The sequence below is a fragment of the Phyllostomus hastatus genome, unplaced genomic scaffold (assembly GCF_019186645.2).
Source record: "Phyllostomus hastatus isolate PE091 unplaced genomic scaffold, TTU_PhHast_1.1 phas_contig_36, whole genome shotgun sequence".
Lineage (NCBI taxonomy): Eukaryota > Metazoa > Chordata > Mammalia > Chiroptera > Phyllostomidae > Phyllostomus > Phyllostomus hastatus.
This window is the reverse complement of record NW_025333862.1, coordinates 4,137,271-4,155,322: the sequence shown is the minus strand read 5'-3', so window position 1 is coordinate 4,155,322 and position 18,052 is coordinate 4,137,271. Positions and strand designations below refer to the sequence as shown.

At 46.9% G+C, this 18,052-nt stretch overlaps 1 protein-coding gene across 2 annotated transcripts; it reads left to right on the top strand.

The window, feature by feature from the left end:
* The first annotated feature begins 511 nt into the window (after window positions 1–511).
* GOLT1A (golgi transport 1A) lies at window positions 512–17,900 on the top strand. 2 transcript variants are annotated; one of them, XM_045841536.1, is made up of 5 exons: window positions 512–638; window positions 13,608–13,699; window positions 14,753–14,865; window positions 16,839–16,902; window positions 17,566–17,900. In XM_045841536.1, the coding sequence occupies exons 1-5, from the start codon at window positions 614–616 to the stop codon at window positions 17,602–17,604; spliced, it is 333 nt and encodes a 110-aa protein (XP_045697492.1). In that variant the 5' UTR covers window positions 512–613; the 3' UTR covers window positions 17,605–17,900. The 2 variants fall into 2 exon arrangements, with proteins under 2 accessions (XP_045697492.1, XP_045697491.1); XM_045841535.1 differs by having other exon boundaries at window positions 14,687–14,865.
* The last annotated feature ends 152 nt before the right edge of the window (window positions 17,901–18,052 follow it).

The window sequence follows — 18,052 nt, the reverse complement described above, 5'->3', positions numbered from 1 at the left end:
AGAAGGTCAGAGCCCTTCATTGCCTCACTCCTCTGGGGCACTTTTGTCCTAGATTTAACTCAGTCTGGCCCTCCCAGGAGACTAGCGCAGCAAGTTTTATTCAGCTGCTTGCCTCCCCCTAGGGTATAGCATGGGTACCAGCGCAAAACAAGCGAACTACTTACAAGATGAATTTCGTACTTTTCCGAAGAGAAACACAGCTTCCAACTCTTCCCACACGCTCCACCAAACCCAGTGAAGAGCCTGGGGACCCGTAGGTCTCAGTTCTTTTATACACAGTCCAAGTTTTGTGGAGAAGTAGGAAGCAACCGAACTCAACCGAAGGGCATGGGGGCGGGGGTGCAATAGAAGAGTCAGGAGGGGGTACAAGATGCCCCAGGTGGCCAGCGGTGGAGTGGCACTGCTCTCTGGGAAGAACCATGGAGAAGGAAGCCTGCGACTTTCGGCAGCACTTTGTGTGTGAGTGTAGTCGAGGGAGAGTTAATGATTTACCCAAGGCTCCTTTCACAACTTACCAAGGTTCAGCTTCCGTTTAGCATGCACAAGCTCGGTTCTCTGCGCACGTCACCCCTGGACAGCTCGAATCCAGAAGGCCCCCCTGGCAGCCTGCGGCATGATCTCCGTTACCGAATGGCAGAGTGAGTGTGAGGGGCCCTGCCGCAGAGGGGCTGGGCTGGAATGGGGTGCCGGGGCTAGGTGGGGGCCGAGACGATGCCCCTCCCAGCCGGGATCCCTTCATAGGAAACCTGTGAGGCGACCTCTGGAGCCATGGCCCAGAGCTGTCGTGTTGGCATCCTCCCTGCAGCAGGGCCACGGCCGGGCGTGGCTCCTCTACCTGCCAGTAGGTGGGGGTTGCTCAGGGTCCTCAGGCAGCCAAAGGCTGGCACCTGGGGGAACTGGCAGGTTCACTACTCAAGCTGGCGCCTTTCCCCCTTGGGGTTCTTAGACCTGGGATGCTGCAAAGGTGGACCCAGTAGGCTGCTGCCCATTCAGACATCTTTCCCCCCACCAGCTCTCAGGGTCCCCTGTGGCCTTGGTCCCTTCTTGTCAGAAAATAAACTCCTCTCCACTCTCCAAATCACCGTATCCTCACTTCTAAACAATCTTCTCCTTCCTTTGGGAGAGGGCAGGGAAGTAGCCTGCAGGTCAGGCAGGGGTGGGAACTGGTGAGTTACTCACAGTCCCTGGGCCCCGGCATCTCATCTGTGAACTGGAGGTGATACTCATTCATTCACCGAACAAATCTGTCTCCTCTCATCCCAAACACTGTGCTGGGCATAGAGTACAACAGTGAATGAACAGACATATCCCCCCGCTTACAGTTTACAGTGGGGGAACAGGAGATTAACAGATAACAAAGTCAGTATGTAGTATGACAGGTAGTGATACATCCTCTGGACAGAAATAACAGGGAAGTAGGCTAGGGAGGGGCAGGAAGGGCTACTATTTTGTGTGCAGTGGTCAGGAAAGACCTCACTGAGAAGAGGCCCTTTATACAGAGACTCACGGGAAGTGAGGAAGAAAAGCCATGCAGCTGTCTGGAGGGGAAATGTTCTAGGAAGAGGTGACAGCCAGTGCAAAGACCCTGCGGTATTGGCATACTTGGTGTATTTGAAAAACAAGGAGACTGGCGTTGCTGGAGCAAAGTGAGTAAAGCGGAGAGTAGTAGGAGTCTAGTTAGGGAGGCCACTGAGAGGCCAGACCGTAAAAACTTCACTTTTGTCTCTGTAAGATGGGAAGCCTTTGGAGGGTTTTGTGCAAAAGATGATGTGATCTGTCTTTCTAAAATATCACTGTGGCCTAGCTGGTGTGGCTCAGTTGGCTGGAATGTCATCCCATTCACCAAAAGGTTGCAGGTTTGTTTCCTGGTCAGGGCTCACACCTGGGTTGCAGGTTCAGTCCCTGGCTGGGGTGTGTGCAAGAGGCAACCAATCGATGTTTTGCTTTCACATCAATGTTTCTCTCTCTCTCTCTCAGGAATCAATAAATATATTATTATTTTGTAAAAGATCACTCTGGGTATTGGGTTGAGAATAGACGGTAGGGGGTGGCTCAGCCACAGGGAGATCAAGGCTGTGGTGGGTGGGGGGAGTGGAGGAGACCCAGGTGGTAGCAGTGCACCCGCGGGAAGTGACCCTGCTGGGTCTGTTTGCAGGACATTGCTGAAAGGATTTGCTGATGGATACCGAGTCGGAGTCGGGGAGAAAGACGAGGATGCCTCCAACATTTTTAACCAGAGCAATTTGAAGGATTGAGTTTGTTGTGCTGCTGTTAGGCATCCAGGTGAGATGTCAAGCAGGTAGTCAGGTGAATGAGTCTGGGGTGGAGAGAAGAATTTGGGAGTTGTGCGCATATAGGTGGTCTTTAAAACCACAAAGCTCTTTGAGATCATTTGGGGCACAGTTTCCCAGCCTCCCCACTACAGACATTCTGGGGCAGGATAATTTAAAAAAAAAGATTTTAAAGAGTGTATCTATTTATTTTTAGACAGATGGGAAGAGAGGGAGAGAAACATCAATGTATAGTGGCCTCTTGTGTGCCCCCTACTGGAGACCTGGCCTGCAACCCAGGCGTGTGCCCTGACTGGGTATCAAACCAGTGACTCCAGGGTTAGCAGGCCGGCACTCAATCCACTGAGCCACACCAGCCAGGGCTGGGGCAGGGTAATTCTTCACTGTGGGGTCTGTCCTGTGCATTATAGGATTTTAGCAGCATCCCTGGCCTCTACACACTGGATGCCAGTAGCACACTCCCATTCCTAGTTGTGACAATCAAAAATGTCTCCAGACATTCCCGAATGTCCCGAGAAACAAAATCACCCTCTCCAGTTGGGAATAACTGACGTTAATATTTGTAAAAACACAGAGAGAAGAGGGCTGAGGCCTGAGCCCAGTGGCAAGCCAACATTTTATTAAATCAAAATGTGCTAAATCTGATGAAGAATGTGCCGAATTCTATGAAGGAAAGAAAGGAGGGAACCAGATTTAGGTCAGGGAATGGATTGTGGAACTGGTTTCCCTGGGGACTGACATTTGCATTGAGACCTGAAGGGTGAGTGTGCATTAGGCAGATGACAAATGGGAGGAAATTGCATAGCCCAAGGCTCTGAAGCAGGAGACTCACCATGGAAGCAATGATGTGGTTAGAGTGTAAGGGGGACCATGACAAGAGACGAAGCTGGACAGGCAGGCCGAGGGCCCATCGTGCAGGGCCCGTGAGCACAGGAAATGGGTGTTTCATCTCTGCCCAGTGGGGAGCTGCGAAGGTTTCTGCGCTGTGCACGCATAGGATTGGGCTAGCACAGGCTAGCAGGAGAATGTTGGATGGTCCAGAACAGACATGAGGGTGGCCTGGAATTAAATGGTAAGAGCGGAGAGAAACAGACAGATTTCAAGGTACTTTTGGGAAGGAGAAGCAGTAAAACTTAGCTGACCAAGGGAGTAGCAAGGAGATTCAGTGATGGCTCTCGGGCTTCTGCTGCAGGCTGCTGGGTGGGTGGTGGTGACATTTTCATTCATTTGAGGAAAACCAGGGGAGGTGCAAGTTTAAGGAAAGAAGATCAATAGCTCAGTTTGCACCTGTTGAGTTCAAGATGTCTTGAAGAGAGAAAACCAAGCAAATATGCTAAGTAGGCAGTTGGATATGAGTTTGGAAGCTCAAACTCATTCTTATTTATTTATTTGGGCTAAATAAATATAATATGTTAAAGATAAATATCAACATTGTCCGCACACAAGTGATATGTAAAGACATGGGCATATGTGCGAAAATGGAATGAGACGTGACCTTGGGCCAAAGGCCTGAGCAATTTGAATCCCAAGAGAAAGAGAGAGAAGTGGGAAAGGGCAAAGGACTGGGGCAGAGTGGTCAGAGGCGGGAAGGCAACCAACAACATGCCATCATGGAATCCAAGAGGAAGGCTGCTTCAAGAAGGGAGTGGCCAGCTACTAAGCGATGAGGACTGGCACCTGTCCGTTGGATTTGAGGTCATGGGCATCACAGATGGCCAAAGCAGGAGCGATCTCCATGGAGGAGTATGGGGGTGGAAGTGGACTGGACTGGGTTGATTAAAGGCACTTGTTTGAGAGCCAGGCTATTGGGACCAAAGCCTGGTCTGCCAGCTGCTGGCTGGTGCCCTGGGCAACAGACTTGATTGCTGCATTTCAGTTCTGCCTGTGAAATGGGGCTGACAGCATTCCTCCCTCACAGGCAGTCATGAACAGCCAATGAGTTAAGAAGACTTCAAGTGCCTAGACTGTGCCTGGCACCGTGTGCTTGTTAGTGTTGAAAAGTGAAGGAAGGCTCTTTCTCTCCCCATTTTCCTCCTTCTTCCTGAACAATTTGGTCCTAAAGCATTAGGTAGAAAGGGGTGGGGGTGCCAGAGCAGGTATCAGTACCCTAGCTAGGTGGAAGGGGTTCGCAGTGGGGTAGGCTTGGTGCCAAGGTGGGGCAAGGAGGGTGTCCTGGCAGTGTCAGGGCAGGGGGTAGAGAGGAACTTCCTAGTGGAAGAACCTGGCAGACACCACCTTAATCAAGTGGTTAAAGAAACATTGTCAGTAATGGGCCAAACTGAATCATGCATCACCTAGCAGATGCAATGAGAAGAACATAGCTTCCCGCCTTGTACATATTTCTGCATAACCAGAACCTAGTCATGAGCAAACATCAGACAAGTCCAAATAGAGGGACAGATGGCCCAAATCTTCAAAAGTGTCAGAGTCATGTTAAGGAAAGATTGAGGTACCATTCCAGACATAAGACTAAAGAGACATAGAAACCAAGTACCACATGTGATTCTGAACTAGATCCTTTTGTTAAAAATGATATTACTGGAACAACTGATGAAACTTAAATATGGTCTGAGTTTAGATGGTAGTAATGTATTACTATATTTGGTGTTAACTCCCTGACTTTGATGGTTGTATTCTGGCTACATAGGAGAATAAAGGGAAACCATACCAAATTATTCAGGGGTGATGTGATAACCCATAGCATCTACTCAAATAGTTTAGGAAAAAATATTTTGTACTATATTTGCAACTTTTTTGTACCTTTGTTGATTGTTGAGAGAGAGACAGAGACAGAGACAGAGAGGTGTGCATGTATATGTGTGAGAAGGAGAAATGAGTGGTGTCCAGACAGTCCCTGCACAGCCTTGGTTCAGGGACCCATCCATCTGCTCCAAGAGATACAGTTTTCCTTTCTGGAGCAAGAAAGACATTGAACCTGGCTTCAGTTAATGCAAGTGACAGAGTGGGGGTTGGGGCAGCCCAGCTCATTTGCAGCAGTTTCAGGCCGTGGACTCTTCTTTCCAGCTGTTCTAGAGCTACCGGTTGAGGTTGCTGCTAAATAGAGCAGCCATCAGCCGGCCATGACAGGGAGACCTAAAGCCAGTCTGTCTCTGAGGTCTGGGGAGACCCCCAAGTCTAATTAGGTGGTGCCCTGGAGAGCTAGGCTCCCCTAAAGTTACCAGATCCTCCTCTTGTCCTTTTCTCCAGCAGGGGTGCACTGCCCCATCTGCCCAGATCCCATTGGGCTGCAGACACTTCTATCACTCCTGGTGACATGCATACCCCCTCCCCACTTCACACATACACCTCCGCCCTCTGCCACGCTTGTGCCCCAAGAAGAACTTCAGCAACAACCCCAGACTGGTAACTTAACTGAAATTGCTAAGCCACTCTGGGACAGTTGCAAGAGACTGAGAGGAAGATCTGAGGTTGTGTGAGAAACTGCTTCTGACCCTTTTCAGAGAGGGTTTGTGTCCATGGTGCAGTTTCTCCACTGAACACTGGAGGCACTGCATGTAGCCCACGAAAGCAGGCTGCACGCATCACAGGCAATCTGTGGAATTGCACAGCCCTTGAGGACGAGTGTGGGGTGAGTTGGGAAAGCGGTAACTGTGTAAGCCAGCAAATCCCTGTTACAGAAAAAAAGTATAATACAGGAGAAAAGACATAAGTGTGAATTCGAAAAACTTATGCTCTTTCTACAAAATGAGCAAGAGGCTGTTCTTAAGTGTTTTCAGGGTGAACATATGGATACTTTAACAAAACAAAATGAAAACCCAATAAAATGTTCACATTTTGCTACCACACAAAAAACATCTACCTAAGGGAGACAGAGGGGAAGGGTGGGTTGTCAGAACTGGAACTGCTGATGTATTTCTGTGGCAGGGGTAAGCTAAGACCAGATATTTTTGTAACAGGCATAGAAATGTAAAATACTGCTGTTGTTCAAATGCAAGAATATGGTTATGGTCCTCCTCCACAATATCCCAGCCTATAAAATTATCATGACAATGCAGACATACTTCCAGATCCTCAACTGAGTGTCTCTGAGGACAGAAAAAGTCACGCAATATGGAAGGAAAGAACCCAGACTTTGCAATGACCCACGAGGGTTGTATTCTGCCCAGTTTCCTGGGCCATAAGAGATTGGAGTCAGATGGACATTACTGGGAGATGGGAGTAGGAAACAAGCCCAGACAGATCACGGAGTTTGTCAGAAATAGGAGGAATGAGCTGTTATTAGACCAGACGAGTGCTGGGCAGCTGGGCAAACATATTGACAGAGAAGATGTCTCACTGGGACCTCGCGGAATCCAGCTCTGCCAAAGGCGGACCCGGTACGATGGCACTTGTCTGGCCTAGAAATTGAGTGAGGTTTAAAATTTGAACAATAAATCTCATTTCAGTATTTTTAAAAATTCTTTTCAGGAAGACCTTTGGCCATATTTCTCTACTGGAACTGATTCTAATCCTCTTAAAATCTGTAGAGTAGCAGATTATGAAAGATTAACTACCCAGAATGTGACTGTGTTGTTTCATGTTCTTTCATTTGTAAATACAGCTCAGTCAGTAAATTTAGTCTCAATTATTTTGTCTTTGTTTCGTTTTTACAGTTCTGCCTCTTAAAAGCCAGACAGTTAACATTTTACAACTATCTGTAAAAGCATAGCAATAATTTCAATTTCACAGAGATTGTGAGAATAAATTTTTTTAATTTTATTTAAATTGTTGTTGCAGTACAATTTTCTATCTTTTACTCCCATCCCAACCCACCCACCCAACCCTCCCCTCCTCCCTCCCATTTCCACCCGCCTCTAGTTTTTATCCATTTGTCCTTTATACTTGTTCCTGTAAACCCTTCCCCTTTTCCCCTGAAATTCCCCTGAAATTCCCTCTCCTCTCCCCTCTGAACTCTGTCAGTTTGTTCTTTATTTCAGTGTCTTTGGTTATGTTTTGCTTGTTTCTTTGTTTTGGTGTTTAGGTTCCTGTCAAAGGTGAGATCATATGGTATTTGTCTTTCATTGCCTGGCTTATTTTGCTTAGCATAATACTTTCTAGCTCCATCCATGCTGTCGCAAAGGGTAGGAGCTCCTTCTTTCTTTCTGCTGCATAGAATTCCATTGTGTAAAAGTACCATAGTTTTTTGATCCATTCATTTACTGATGGGCACCTAGGTTGCTTCCAGCACCTAGCTATTATAAATTGTGCTGCTATGAACATCGGGGTGCATAGGTTCTTTTGGATTGGTGTTTTAGGGTTCTTAGGATATAATCCTAGCAGTGGAATTGCTGGGTCAAAAGGCAGATCCATTTTTAGTTTTCTGAGAAAATTCCATACTGTTTTCCATAGTGGTTGTACCAGTCTGCAGTCCCACCAACAGTGCACTAGGGTCCCCTTTTCATCACAACCTCTCCAACACTTGTTGTTGCTTTGTTTATGAGAGAATCAATTTTTTTTTTTTTTAGGCAGATGAGCTTTATTTTGGAAGTTTGTGCTCCCGGGCGATGTTTTCCCCGCCCGGAGAAGGGGCTAAGAAAAGACCGCCGAGAGAATCAATTTTAAGATATTAGTTAACAAGTTTTTCTCTTTAAAAATTACTATATGTTTTTTTTTAAATTGAGCCAACTTCAAACTTTAAAAATTAATCCATTTTTTTAAATGCTCAGAAACTTTGTTTATATATATGTAAAAGGGAATGGATCAACTATAGTTATACTGATGTCATCAACTTTTTAAAATATATTTTATTGATTATGCTATTACAGTTGTTCCATTTTATTCTCCCCTTTAGTCCCCTCCGCCCTGCACCCCACCTCCCACAAGCATTCCCCCATCTTAGTTCATCCATGGGTCATACATATAAGTTATTTGTCTTCTCCATTTCCCGTACTGTTCTTAACCTAACCCCCATCTATTTTGTACCTACCATTTATGCTTTTTATTCCCTGTACCTTTTCCCCCATCCTCCCCCTTCTCTTCCCTGCTGATAACCCTCTGGGTGATCTCCATTTCTGTGATTCTCTTCCTGTTGCTGTTGTTTGCTTAGTTTGTTTTTATTTTGTTTTGTGTTTTTTTTTACCTGTTTTTTGGTTGATAGTTATGAGTTTGTTGTCATTTTACTGTTCATAGTTTTGATTAACTTCTTTTTCTTAGATAAGTCCCTTTAACATTTCATATGATAAGAGCTTGGTAATAATGAACTCCTTTAACTTGACCTTATCTGAGAAGTGCTTTATCTGCCCTCCCATTCTAAATGAAAGCTTTGCTGGATAGATTAATCTTGGATGTAGGTCCTTGCCTTTCATGACTTGGAATACTTCTTTCCAGCCCCTTTTTGCCTGCAAGGTTTGTTTTGAGAATTCAGCTGATGGTCTTGATGGAAACTCCTTTGTAGGTAACTGTCTCCTTTTCTCTTGCTGCTTTTAAGATTGTGTCCTTATCTTTAATCTTGGGTCATGTAATTCTGATGTGCTTTGGTGTGTGCCTCCATGCGTCCAACTTCTTTAGGACTCTCTGAGCTTCCTGGACTTCCTGGAAGTCTATTTCCTTTGCCAGACAGGGGAAGTTCTCCATTATATTTTCAAGTAAATTTTCAGCTTCTAGCTCTTCCTCTTCTCCTTCTGGCACCCCTATGATTCAGATGTTGGAATGTTTCAAGTTGTCCCATAGGTTCCTAAGCCTCTCTTCATGTTTTTGAAATCTTCATTCTGTTCTGGTTGAATGTTTATTTCTCTTTCTGGTACAAACCGTTGACTTGAGTCCCAGTTTCCTTCCCATCACTGTTGGTTGTCCATACATTTTCCTTTATTTCACTGTGTATAGCCTTCACTTCTTTCTCTATTTTGTGACCAAACTCAACCATTTCAGTGAGCATCCTGATTACCAGTGTTTCAAACTCTGCACCTGATAGGTTGGCTATCTCTTCATCACTTAGTTCTATTTTTGGAGCTTTGATCTGTTCTTTCATTTGGGCCTTTTTTTTTTTTTTTTGGTCTGGGCATGTCTGTTACATAGTAAGGGACAGAGTCTTAGGTATTCACCAGGGTGGAGAAACCCAGGTTGCTGCGTTGTAGCACTATATATGGGGGAGGAGTCTGAGAGGGAACAATGCTCAGCTCTTGGCTGGCTTTCAGTCACTTCCCCCACTACCCACAAGCAAATTGGGCCCTTCTGGTGCTGATTCCCATGTGGGTGGGCTTGTGTACATTCTAGGACCCTGTAGGTCTCTCCAATGAACTCTCCTGGGAGGCTAGCAGTTTCTCCCACCACCATAACCCCCATGGGTTTTCTCAGCCAGAGGTTTTGAGGCTTTCTTTTCCCTGTACTGGAACCTTGGGTTGCACAGCCTGTCTCACTCCCGAGTTGTTCCTCCCAGTGTATCGGCACTCAGATGTGGGACTACCTGGTCCTCCAGCCATAGCCTTGCTGTGAGTCATCTTCACCCTGGATGCCTGTCTCTGCCCCTTCTACCAGTCTATATGAATGTTTCTTCTTTAACTCCTTTGTTGTAGGACTTCCATACAGTTTGAGTTTCTAGCAGTCCTGGTTATTTTTTATTTTTAAATTTGTTGTTGTCCTTTTTTTGTTTGTGTGAGAAGGTAAAGTGTATCTACCTATGCATCCACCTTGGCCAGAAGTCTAAAAAATTAATCCATTTTAATAAAAGTATACATTAGCCTTGGCTGGTGTGGCTCAGTTGATTCAGCACCAGCCTGTGAACCAAAGGGTTGCCAGTTTGATTCCCAATCAGGACCCATGCCTGGGTTGCAGGCTATAGCCCTGGGGGGGGGGGCATGCAAGAGGCAACCACATATTGATGTTTTTCTCCCTCTCTTTCTCCATCCCATTCCCCTCTGTCTAAAAATAAATAAATAAAATCTTTTAAAAAACCTATACATTACATGCTACAGTTTTAAAAGGCTCTCTTTGCTTTATCTTTTAAAGACATTCATGCAACACCCCTATGCTCCATACAACTTACAATAAAAATAAAATAAGGCATTCTAGCTGTATTAAGTCAATGAAGCAAGTTTCAAAACTGTATGTACAATATAAACTTAAAGTTGTACAACCTCATCAGTAATTTTTTTAAAGTCACAGAACAATTCCATTTATAATAGTGTCAAAAAGTATAAGATACATAGGAATAAACTTAATCAAGGAAGCAAAAGATGTGTGCAGGCATACCTCAGAGATAGTGAGGGTTTGGTTCCAAACCATCACCATGAAGCAAGTTGTAATGCTTTTGCTGGTAAAGGGTCTTGCTTTCAATTCATAAGAAAATGAGACATTTGTAAAACACAATAAAATGAGGTATGCCTGCACACTCAGAACTATAAATTGTTACTAAAAGGAATTGTAAAAGACACAAATAAATAGGAAGACATTCTGTGTTCATGGATTGGAAGATTTAATGTTGTTAAGATGTCAATACTATCCGAAGCAATCTACAAATTCAATTCAATATTTATCAAAATTCCAATCATGTTTTTTGCAGCAACAGGAAAATCTATCCTGGAATTCATTTGGAATCTCAAGGGATGTGAAATAGCCAAAGTAATCTTAAAAAGGGAGAAAAAGATGGATGTTTCACAATTTCCGATTTCAAAACATATTGCAAAGCTGCAATAATCAAAACAGTGTGGGACTGGAATAAAGACCACTATATAGGCCAATTAGTATAATAGAGAGCCCAGAAATAAACCCTGGCATACATGGCCAAATGACTTTCAACAAGGGCGCCAGGGCCATTCCATGGGAAAAGGTAGTATTTTCAACAAATAATATGGGAAAACTGAATATCCACAGGCAAATAAAAAATTAAGTTAAACCCTTATCTTACACCATATATAAAAATTAACTCAAAATTCATTTTAGCTCAAAGTGAGAGTTAAAACTCTTAGAAGAAAACATAGGGGAAAAGCTTCATGACACTGACTTCTGGGATATGACACAGACAACTAAAGAAAAATGATATAAATTCGACTGTATCAAAATTAAGAATTTCTATTCATCAAAGGATACAATCAATGGAGTTTCAAAGCATATGGAATGGGAGACAACATTTTCAAAGCATATATCTGATAATATCCAGAGTGTATAAGAACTCTTACAACTCAATAACTAAAACAATAACAAAATCTGTTTTTAAACTGGGTAAAGGACCTAAATAGACACTTCTCCAAAGAAGACATACATAGGAGCAAAAAGCACATGGAAAGGTTGCTCAACATGACTGATCTTCAGGGAAAGGCAAATCAAAACAACAAGAAGAGCCCTGGCAGGTGTGGCTCAGTTGGTTGGGCATCATCCTGCAAAGTGAAAGGACACCAGTTGAATTCCTAGTAGGGGCACATGCCTAGGTTGTGGGTTCGGTCCCCAGTCAGGGTGCAACAGGTTGATATTTCTCTCCCACATCAATATTTCTCTCCCTCTCTTTCTCCCTCTCCCTTCCACATTAAAAAACAAAGTGTGACTTAGCTCTTAAAAAAAATAGAAAACCGCAACAAGATACCATCTCACAATCATTAGGATGGATGGTGTCAAAACCGAAACAAAATGAAACCAAAAACAAGTGTTGGTAAAGATGTGAAGAAAGCCAAACCTTTGTGCACTGCTGGTAGGAATGCAAAATGATGCACCTGCTACAGAAAATGGTATGGTGGTTCATCAAAAAATTAAAAATAGAACTACCATATGATCCAACAATTCCACTTTTGCGTATATGTCCAAAAGTATTGAAAGTAGAGTCTTGAAGGGATATTTATTCACCCACGTTCACAGAAGCATATTCACAGTAGTGAAGAGGCAGAAGCAACCCGAGTGTCCATCCACAGGCGAATAGAAAAACAAAAATGTGGTATATGCATACCATGGAATGTTACTCAACCCTAAAAGTAAGGAAATTCTGACTGACATGCGCTACAACATGGATGAACCTTGAGGACATTGTGTTAAGTGAAACAAGCCAGTCACAAAAATGACAGGTAGTTTGATTCCACTTCTCTGGGGAACCTAAAGGAGCCAGGGTCATAGAAACAGAGAGCAGAACGGTGGTGCCAGAGGCTGTGGGAGGGAGGGAAAGGGAAGTAGTGTGTGGTGGGGGCAGAGTTTCTGCTTTGTAAGATAAAAAAGAGTTTGGAGACAGATTCTGGTGATAGTAACACAACCATGTGAATGTACTTAATACCACTGAACTATACACTTAAAAATTGTTAAGATGGTAGATTTTATGTATGTTTTATTGCAACTTAAAATTTCAATTTAGGTCCATTTTAAAAATGAAGCAATATAATGAATTGTCATTTGTTGACTCTCAGTGGCGAAGATAAGTAAAATTAACAATTCTATGTTGTGAAGAGGGTTTAAGATAAAAAAGAAATTCATATCCCATTATCGTCACAACTCTTCCTGAGGGGAGCAATCCAAAATACGTATCAAAATGTCAAAAGCGTTGCCCTTGACCCAACAAGGGGGCCTTAACGTCCTACACTTTTCTGCTGCACTCGCTGGCTCTGAGAAAGCTCTTACAGCCTCAGACACAAAGCCAAAGGAAATGGCAAGTGCAGACTAGGGCCGGGGCACTGTCAGTGTGGGCCTGATCTTGTGCAGAACTGGAGGGCCACTGTGGCTGAAATTAGGAGGCTCAGGGATGTGTGGTGGTGCCCAAGGTGGCTGCTGCAGGAGGGAGGAAGGAGACACAAGCAGGCGTGGCTAGGGTGTAGACTCCAGGTGGAAAGATGAGCACACTTCTGGCTGATGATTTCTGTTTCTACGAACAAGGGTGAGAAGTCATCACCAGAGAGTTGGGAACAGGGACAGTTAGGAGGATGGAGACAGTGTGAAGAGGAGGGCTAGCCTCTTGAGAAACAGGCAGGACAGCCATGTGGTTTCAAGACCCTCTGGGCTGGGCGCCATGAGTTGTCGGTTGCCTGAGTGTGAGTTGGGCATCAGCAGCTCCCAACTGCAAACAGACAGGATTAGTGTAGACAGATGGTTATTTCAGCCAGGAGCCCTGCCCTGCTACTGACCTGGATAATGCAGTGATGGAAGCCAAGGGAAAGCTGAAAATGGAAAGTGGCAGCTCTAGCTACCTCACTGGGTTGTTTTGAGCACAGAATGCTGTGACATGTAGAACTGACCGGCAGTTTTCAGGGGCTAGATGTACACTCGTGCCCATTCTTCCCTTCCCGTTCCGTCACTCCCTGGTGGCACAGAGGCTGATGGAAATGGAATCTCACTTGCCACCCCCAGATGGCACCTGTCCCCACCCTCTCCCTAGAGCCCGTCCCATCACAGCCTCCTTGCCTGTTGCAGAGATCGGTGTGGGCACCACTGGCTTTGGCATCTTCTTCATCCTCTTTGGAGTATTCCTGTACTTTGATTCCGTGCTCCTGGCCTTCGGAAACGTGAGTGCCCCTGACCTGTGGACCACGCCTAACCTACCTGGGATCTCTATTGCTGGGGACAGCCCTAAGTTCCTTCTGATTACGGCCATCCAGGGGTCAGGCGCCATCAAGCCTGGGCTGGCGAGGTGGCTGGGGATAGACAGCAGGTCCTGTTGGACAGAGAATCTGAGGACCTGGATCCTCATGCGAAGCTCTGGGTGAGGCCCTGCGGGGGCCAAGAAGAATTGCACACTGTCCCTCCATCGGAACCCCACCGACTAGGGATAGGGATATCACACCAGCATACACGACTGGGGAGGAAGGCAGGAGTGCAGCAAAGCCACCATAAGACAAACACATTTAATATGAAACAAGGTGCTTGGAGGAAAGAGAGCGTACCCAGTTGGAGAAAGATGACAAGGAATCTGGAAAAGGAAAGTGGGTTTGGGGTTAGATAAAGCACTTCCAGGTGGATGGAACATGCTGGAAGAAAGCCAGAGTCCCATTTGACAACAGCCTGGACACTCACTCTTGAGGGGTCATTAGGAGCCAAGTGGAAGACCATGAGAAGGCCGGGTGACAGAGGGCCTGGAGTGTAATCCCATGGTGCCTAGCCTATGCAGGCCCCACTTTTCACCTTCCTAAAGTAGAGAGAACCTTGCTAGCTATCCCATCTTCCTTGGGAAGTGTGATGAGAAATCAAGTCCTATATGAAGAACTGGTTGGGATCCAGGAAATTGAGTTGAATCGGGTGAGAAACTAGAGAACTTCAAAGTTCTCTTGGTCCAGCCCCCTGCCTCTGGCAGTCTCATTCCTAACCAGCTCAAATGACCCAAGGCTCTGTAATTTTGCCACATGGCTGGGCCACCTGGTCTGATATCATCCCCCTGTAAGAGTGGGCAAGCCCTGCCCCACACCTGATGCCGCTCCAGGCCTGGCCCTGGCCCCGGCCCTGGACCTGGGGTGGGAGGAGGCTGTTTGTGCTCATGATCCTCTCCCTCCCTCCAGCTGCTGTTCCTGACCGGCCTCTCCCTCATCATTGGCCTGAGGAGGACGTTCTCCTTCTTCTTCCAGAGGCACAAGCTTAAGGGGACCGGCTTCTTCCTGGGGGGTGTGGTCATTGTCCTCCTGCGCTGGCCTCTCCTGGGCATGTTTCTAGAAACCTATGGATTCTTTAACCTCTTCAGGTGAGTGCAAATCCCTTTGCCCTGGGTGGGACACCGGGGCCTCTGAGTAGCCAGGGTCAGCCCACCAGGTTTTGGTAGCATGATCAGCAGGGTGTGCAGAAGCTGGACTTATCCCCCAGGAGATGGGAACCACGGAAAGATTGAAAATGGGGAGAAGCATCAGGTAGACACTTGGAAAGGCCTCTCCAGCAGCAGGCTGAAGGAGAAATTGAAGTGATCTGCCTATCCACCAGCACACGTTGAGCCCCTGCTGTGTGCCCGGCACTGTGCCCGTCATCAGGGAGGACACACAGGGCCCATGCTCAAGCTCAATGATCCAGGTGGGGAGGAAGGGCAGCAAGCAAACATCTGTTAGGCCCTGAACATGCACCAGCACCATCAGCATCTCACTTCGTCATCTCCACAGCCCATTGTGGGTTGTCCTCTATAGACAAGGAAACCAACACTCAGAGAGGCTGCCCCTGCCCGAGGTCTCACAGGTAGTGTGCAGAGGATGTGAACTTGATCCAGCTGTCCCTGGCTCCTGGCTCCTCATCCCTCGGCCTGTCCCGTGTCAGCCTGGGCCTAGTGAAAGACACGGTGGGACTCACTGAAGATGTGCAGCCACTGTCAGGGCCAGAGTGTGTCCTACGGGAAGCAGGACCTGAGACAGGCCTTGAGGGATGGGCCAGGTCTAAGAGAAGACTGGAGGGCACTTAGGGAGAAGGAAAGGGTCGTAGCGGAGGTGGGGGTGGCAGGGAAGGCTCCCAGTGTCTCTGTGGTACCATGGAGAGAACAGGGGGGTAATGAGGGCTGGAAGAAGCTTGGCCTATGAAATCCTGGGGAGCAGCCGGGCTTCTGAGGTTCTCACAGGAGCCCTGAGTCTGCTCAGTGTGGCCTTGAAGCCACCCTGATTAGCCGAGTGCTGAGACCCCATAAACATCACATAGTGTGGCTTCTGGAAATAAATTTTTCTCACACAGGTTCTGCCATCCATTTAATATTTGCCATTTATTTAATATTCAGACATTTATTTAATATTCAAACATTTGCTCAGAGTTAAATATATAAAAAGCACATACTATGTGCCCAGTGCAGGGCTAGGTCTGGGGACATGGTGCTAAACAGGGAGAAACTTCCTAAGGACTTGCAGTTCAGAAAGGAAGACACACTCTGACAGCAGTCACTCAGACCAGGTGTTGAGACCTTAGGGCCATAAGCGGGACCATGGCAGATTTAGTAGTTCAAACCCAAAATCAACCTGGACAGAGATATTCTACAGCAGCATTGTGGGGGGTAAATCAGAGCAATGAGAGACCCCAAGGATGCAAGTGCACCTCAGTGAACTGGGACCAAGAAAAGAAGAGGACTAAGGCAGGATTCAAATTTCCGACTCCTGACCTCTCCGCTACACACAGGGCTCCCTTCCCACTGCAGCCTCGTGCCCCATTGAGGGGTCACACATGTGTCCCCAGGGGACCCTGTAGGGTGTGATTGATGAGAGTGGGAGGTGGAGGCAAGAGGGAGAATGGAAGTGAGCACAGGCCCCAACAGCTAGCCCTACCTGCAGCCCAGGGGACCTGCAGCAGGTGGTGACACCCTTCTGGAGAGAAGACAGTGGCAATAATAAAAACAAACATTTCCTGAGCATTTCCTTGTATAAGGCCCTAGGATATAGATACTATTACTAACCACATTTTACAGCTGGAAACAGATCCAGAGAGATTAAGGAATTTGCCCAAGTTCACACAGTGCTGGTAAGTGGTACAGTCAAGATTAGAACCCAAGGAGTCTCACCCCAAGGGCCTCCATACTTAACCACTCCACTTGGCTGCCTCTAAAGCACTGAGGGTGCAGAACCAAGCCTGGTCCTATGCCTGGGTGCCTCTCTCTTGGGAGGAAAGCTGGAGCCTTGCTGTGGACCTCAGCCTTGCTCCCCTCTGTCCACTCCTCCCAGGCCACCACTGACCCCTTCCTCCACCTTCTGTTCCTAGGGGCTTTTTCCCTGTTGCCTTTGGCTTCCTGGGCAATGCCTTTAACATCCCCTTTTTGAGTGCGGTAAGTGCATCGTGTATGTGGCTTGGTGGTGGGGCCTGCGGGGGGAGGAGCAAACGGAGTTGGTAAAATTGCTGCCCAGGTGCAGGGGACCTTTCCCACCTCCCCTTGCACTCCCTTCCCCAGGGTGGCCTGCCTCAGTTCCTCTTCCCTCCCTTACCCACCTCCATTTGACAAGAGCAGATGGGGCTGAGGGGACCCGTGAGCAGCTGTGCCTAAGAGACGGGCATAGAGGATGGTGGTTATTAATAGCTCCTTATTAGAGCCACAGAAGCAGAGACTCAGATAGTCTAGGTGACCAGCCAGAAAGTGGCAGAGATTTCTGTGGAGCTGGCTGAGTCTGGGTCTCAGACACGGAGATGATGTGTGACAGTTAACGACAGCAGGAAAAGCAGTGGCAGATTCTGTCCTCTCCTTGGGGCAGACATGGGGCAGTCATCCCCAGTGCTTGCCCCCACCCTTCTCTGAAGCACCTGACCGAATACGGGCTCTCCGAGAAGCCCAGCGAGGCCCCCCAGCCAGTCTGCCAGCTGGGCACATCCCCGCACCCCCCTCCACACCTGCGCTTGGCACAGCCCCGACCCCTCAAGGCCAGCTTGGTAATAACTTAGATATTGAGTCTGCTCTCCACTCTTTGTCTTCAGTAATGATTCTTGGCTCCCACAGCTGTTCCAGGGGCTTCAAGGCACCAGCTCAATGGTCTGAACAGCAGAGATGAGCTCCTTGAACTTGGATTATTGGTTGAGGGGGCTGCAAAGGAAATGGGGCCACCCTCTCAAGCCCGCACCCTGCACTGACTCATGTACCTGACACACCCAAGTCCAGAAGGAAGGATGGCGCTGGGTGACTGACCTCAAATTCCCAAGTTGAATCAAGAGGCCATCAGGATCATTGGCGGCAGAGATCCAGGGCCACACAGATATCGGACTGGGGCTGGTACCACATCCCATTCTGTATTTATGAAGGAAAATGCAAAGATTAAATCCCAAGCTGTGAGTGTGTCTGAGACTCAAAGTCTGTCTCTAGCCTGTTAAGGCCATCTCCTGACTCAGGGCAGGCTGACGCACACATCATTCCATATAGCGAGCGAGGGGCAGGCCTGCCCTCACTGGCTCATTTTTATCCTGGTGAGTGACATATCGTGTTTGCAAGC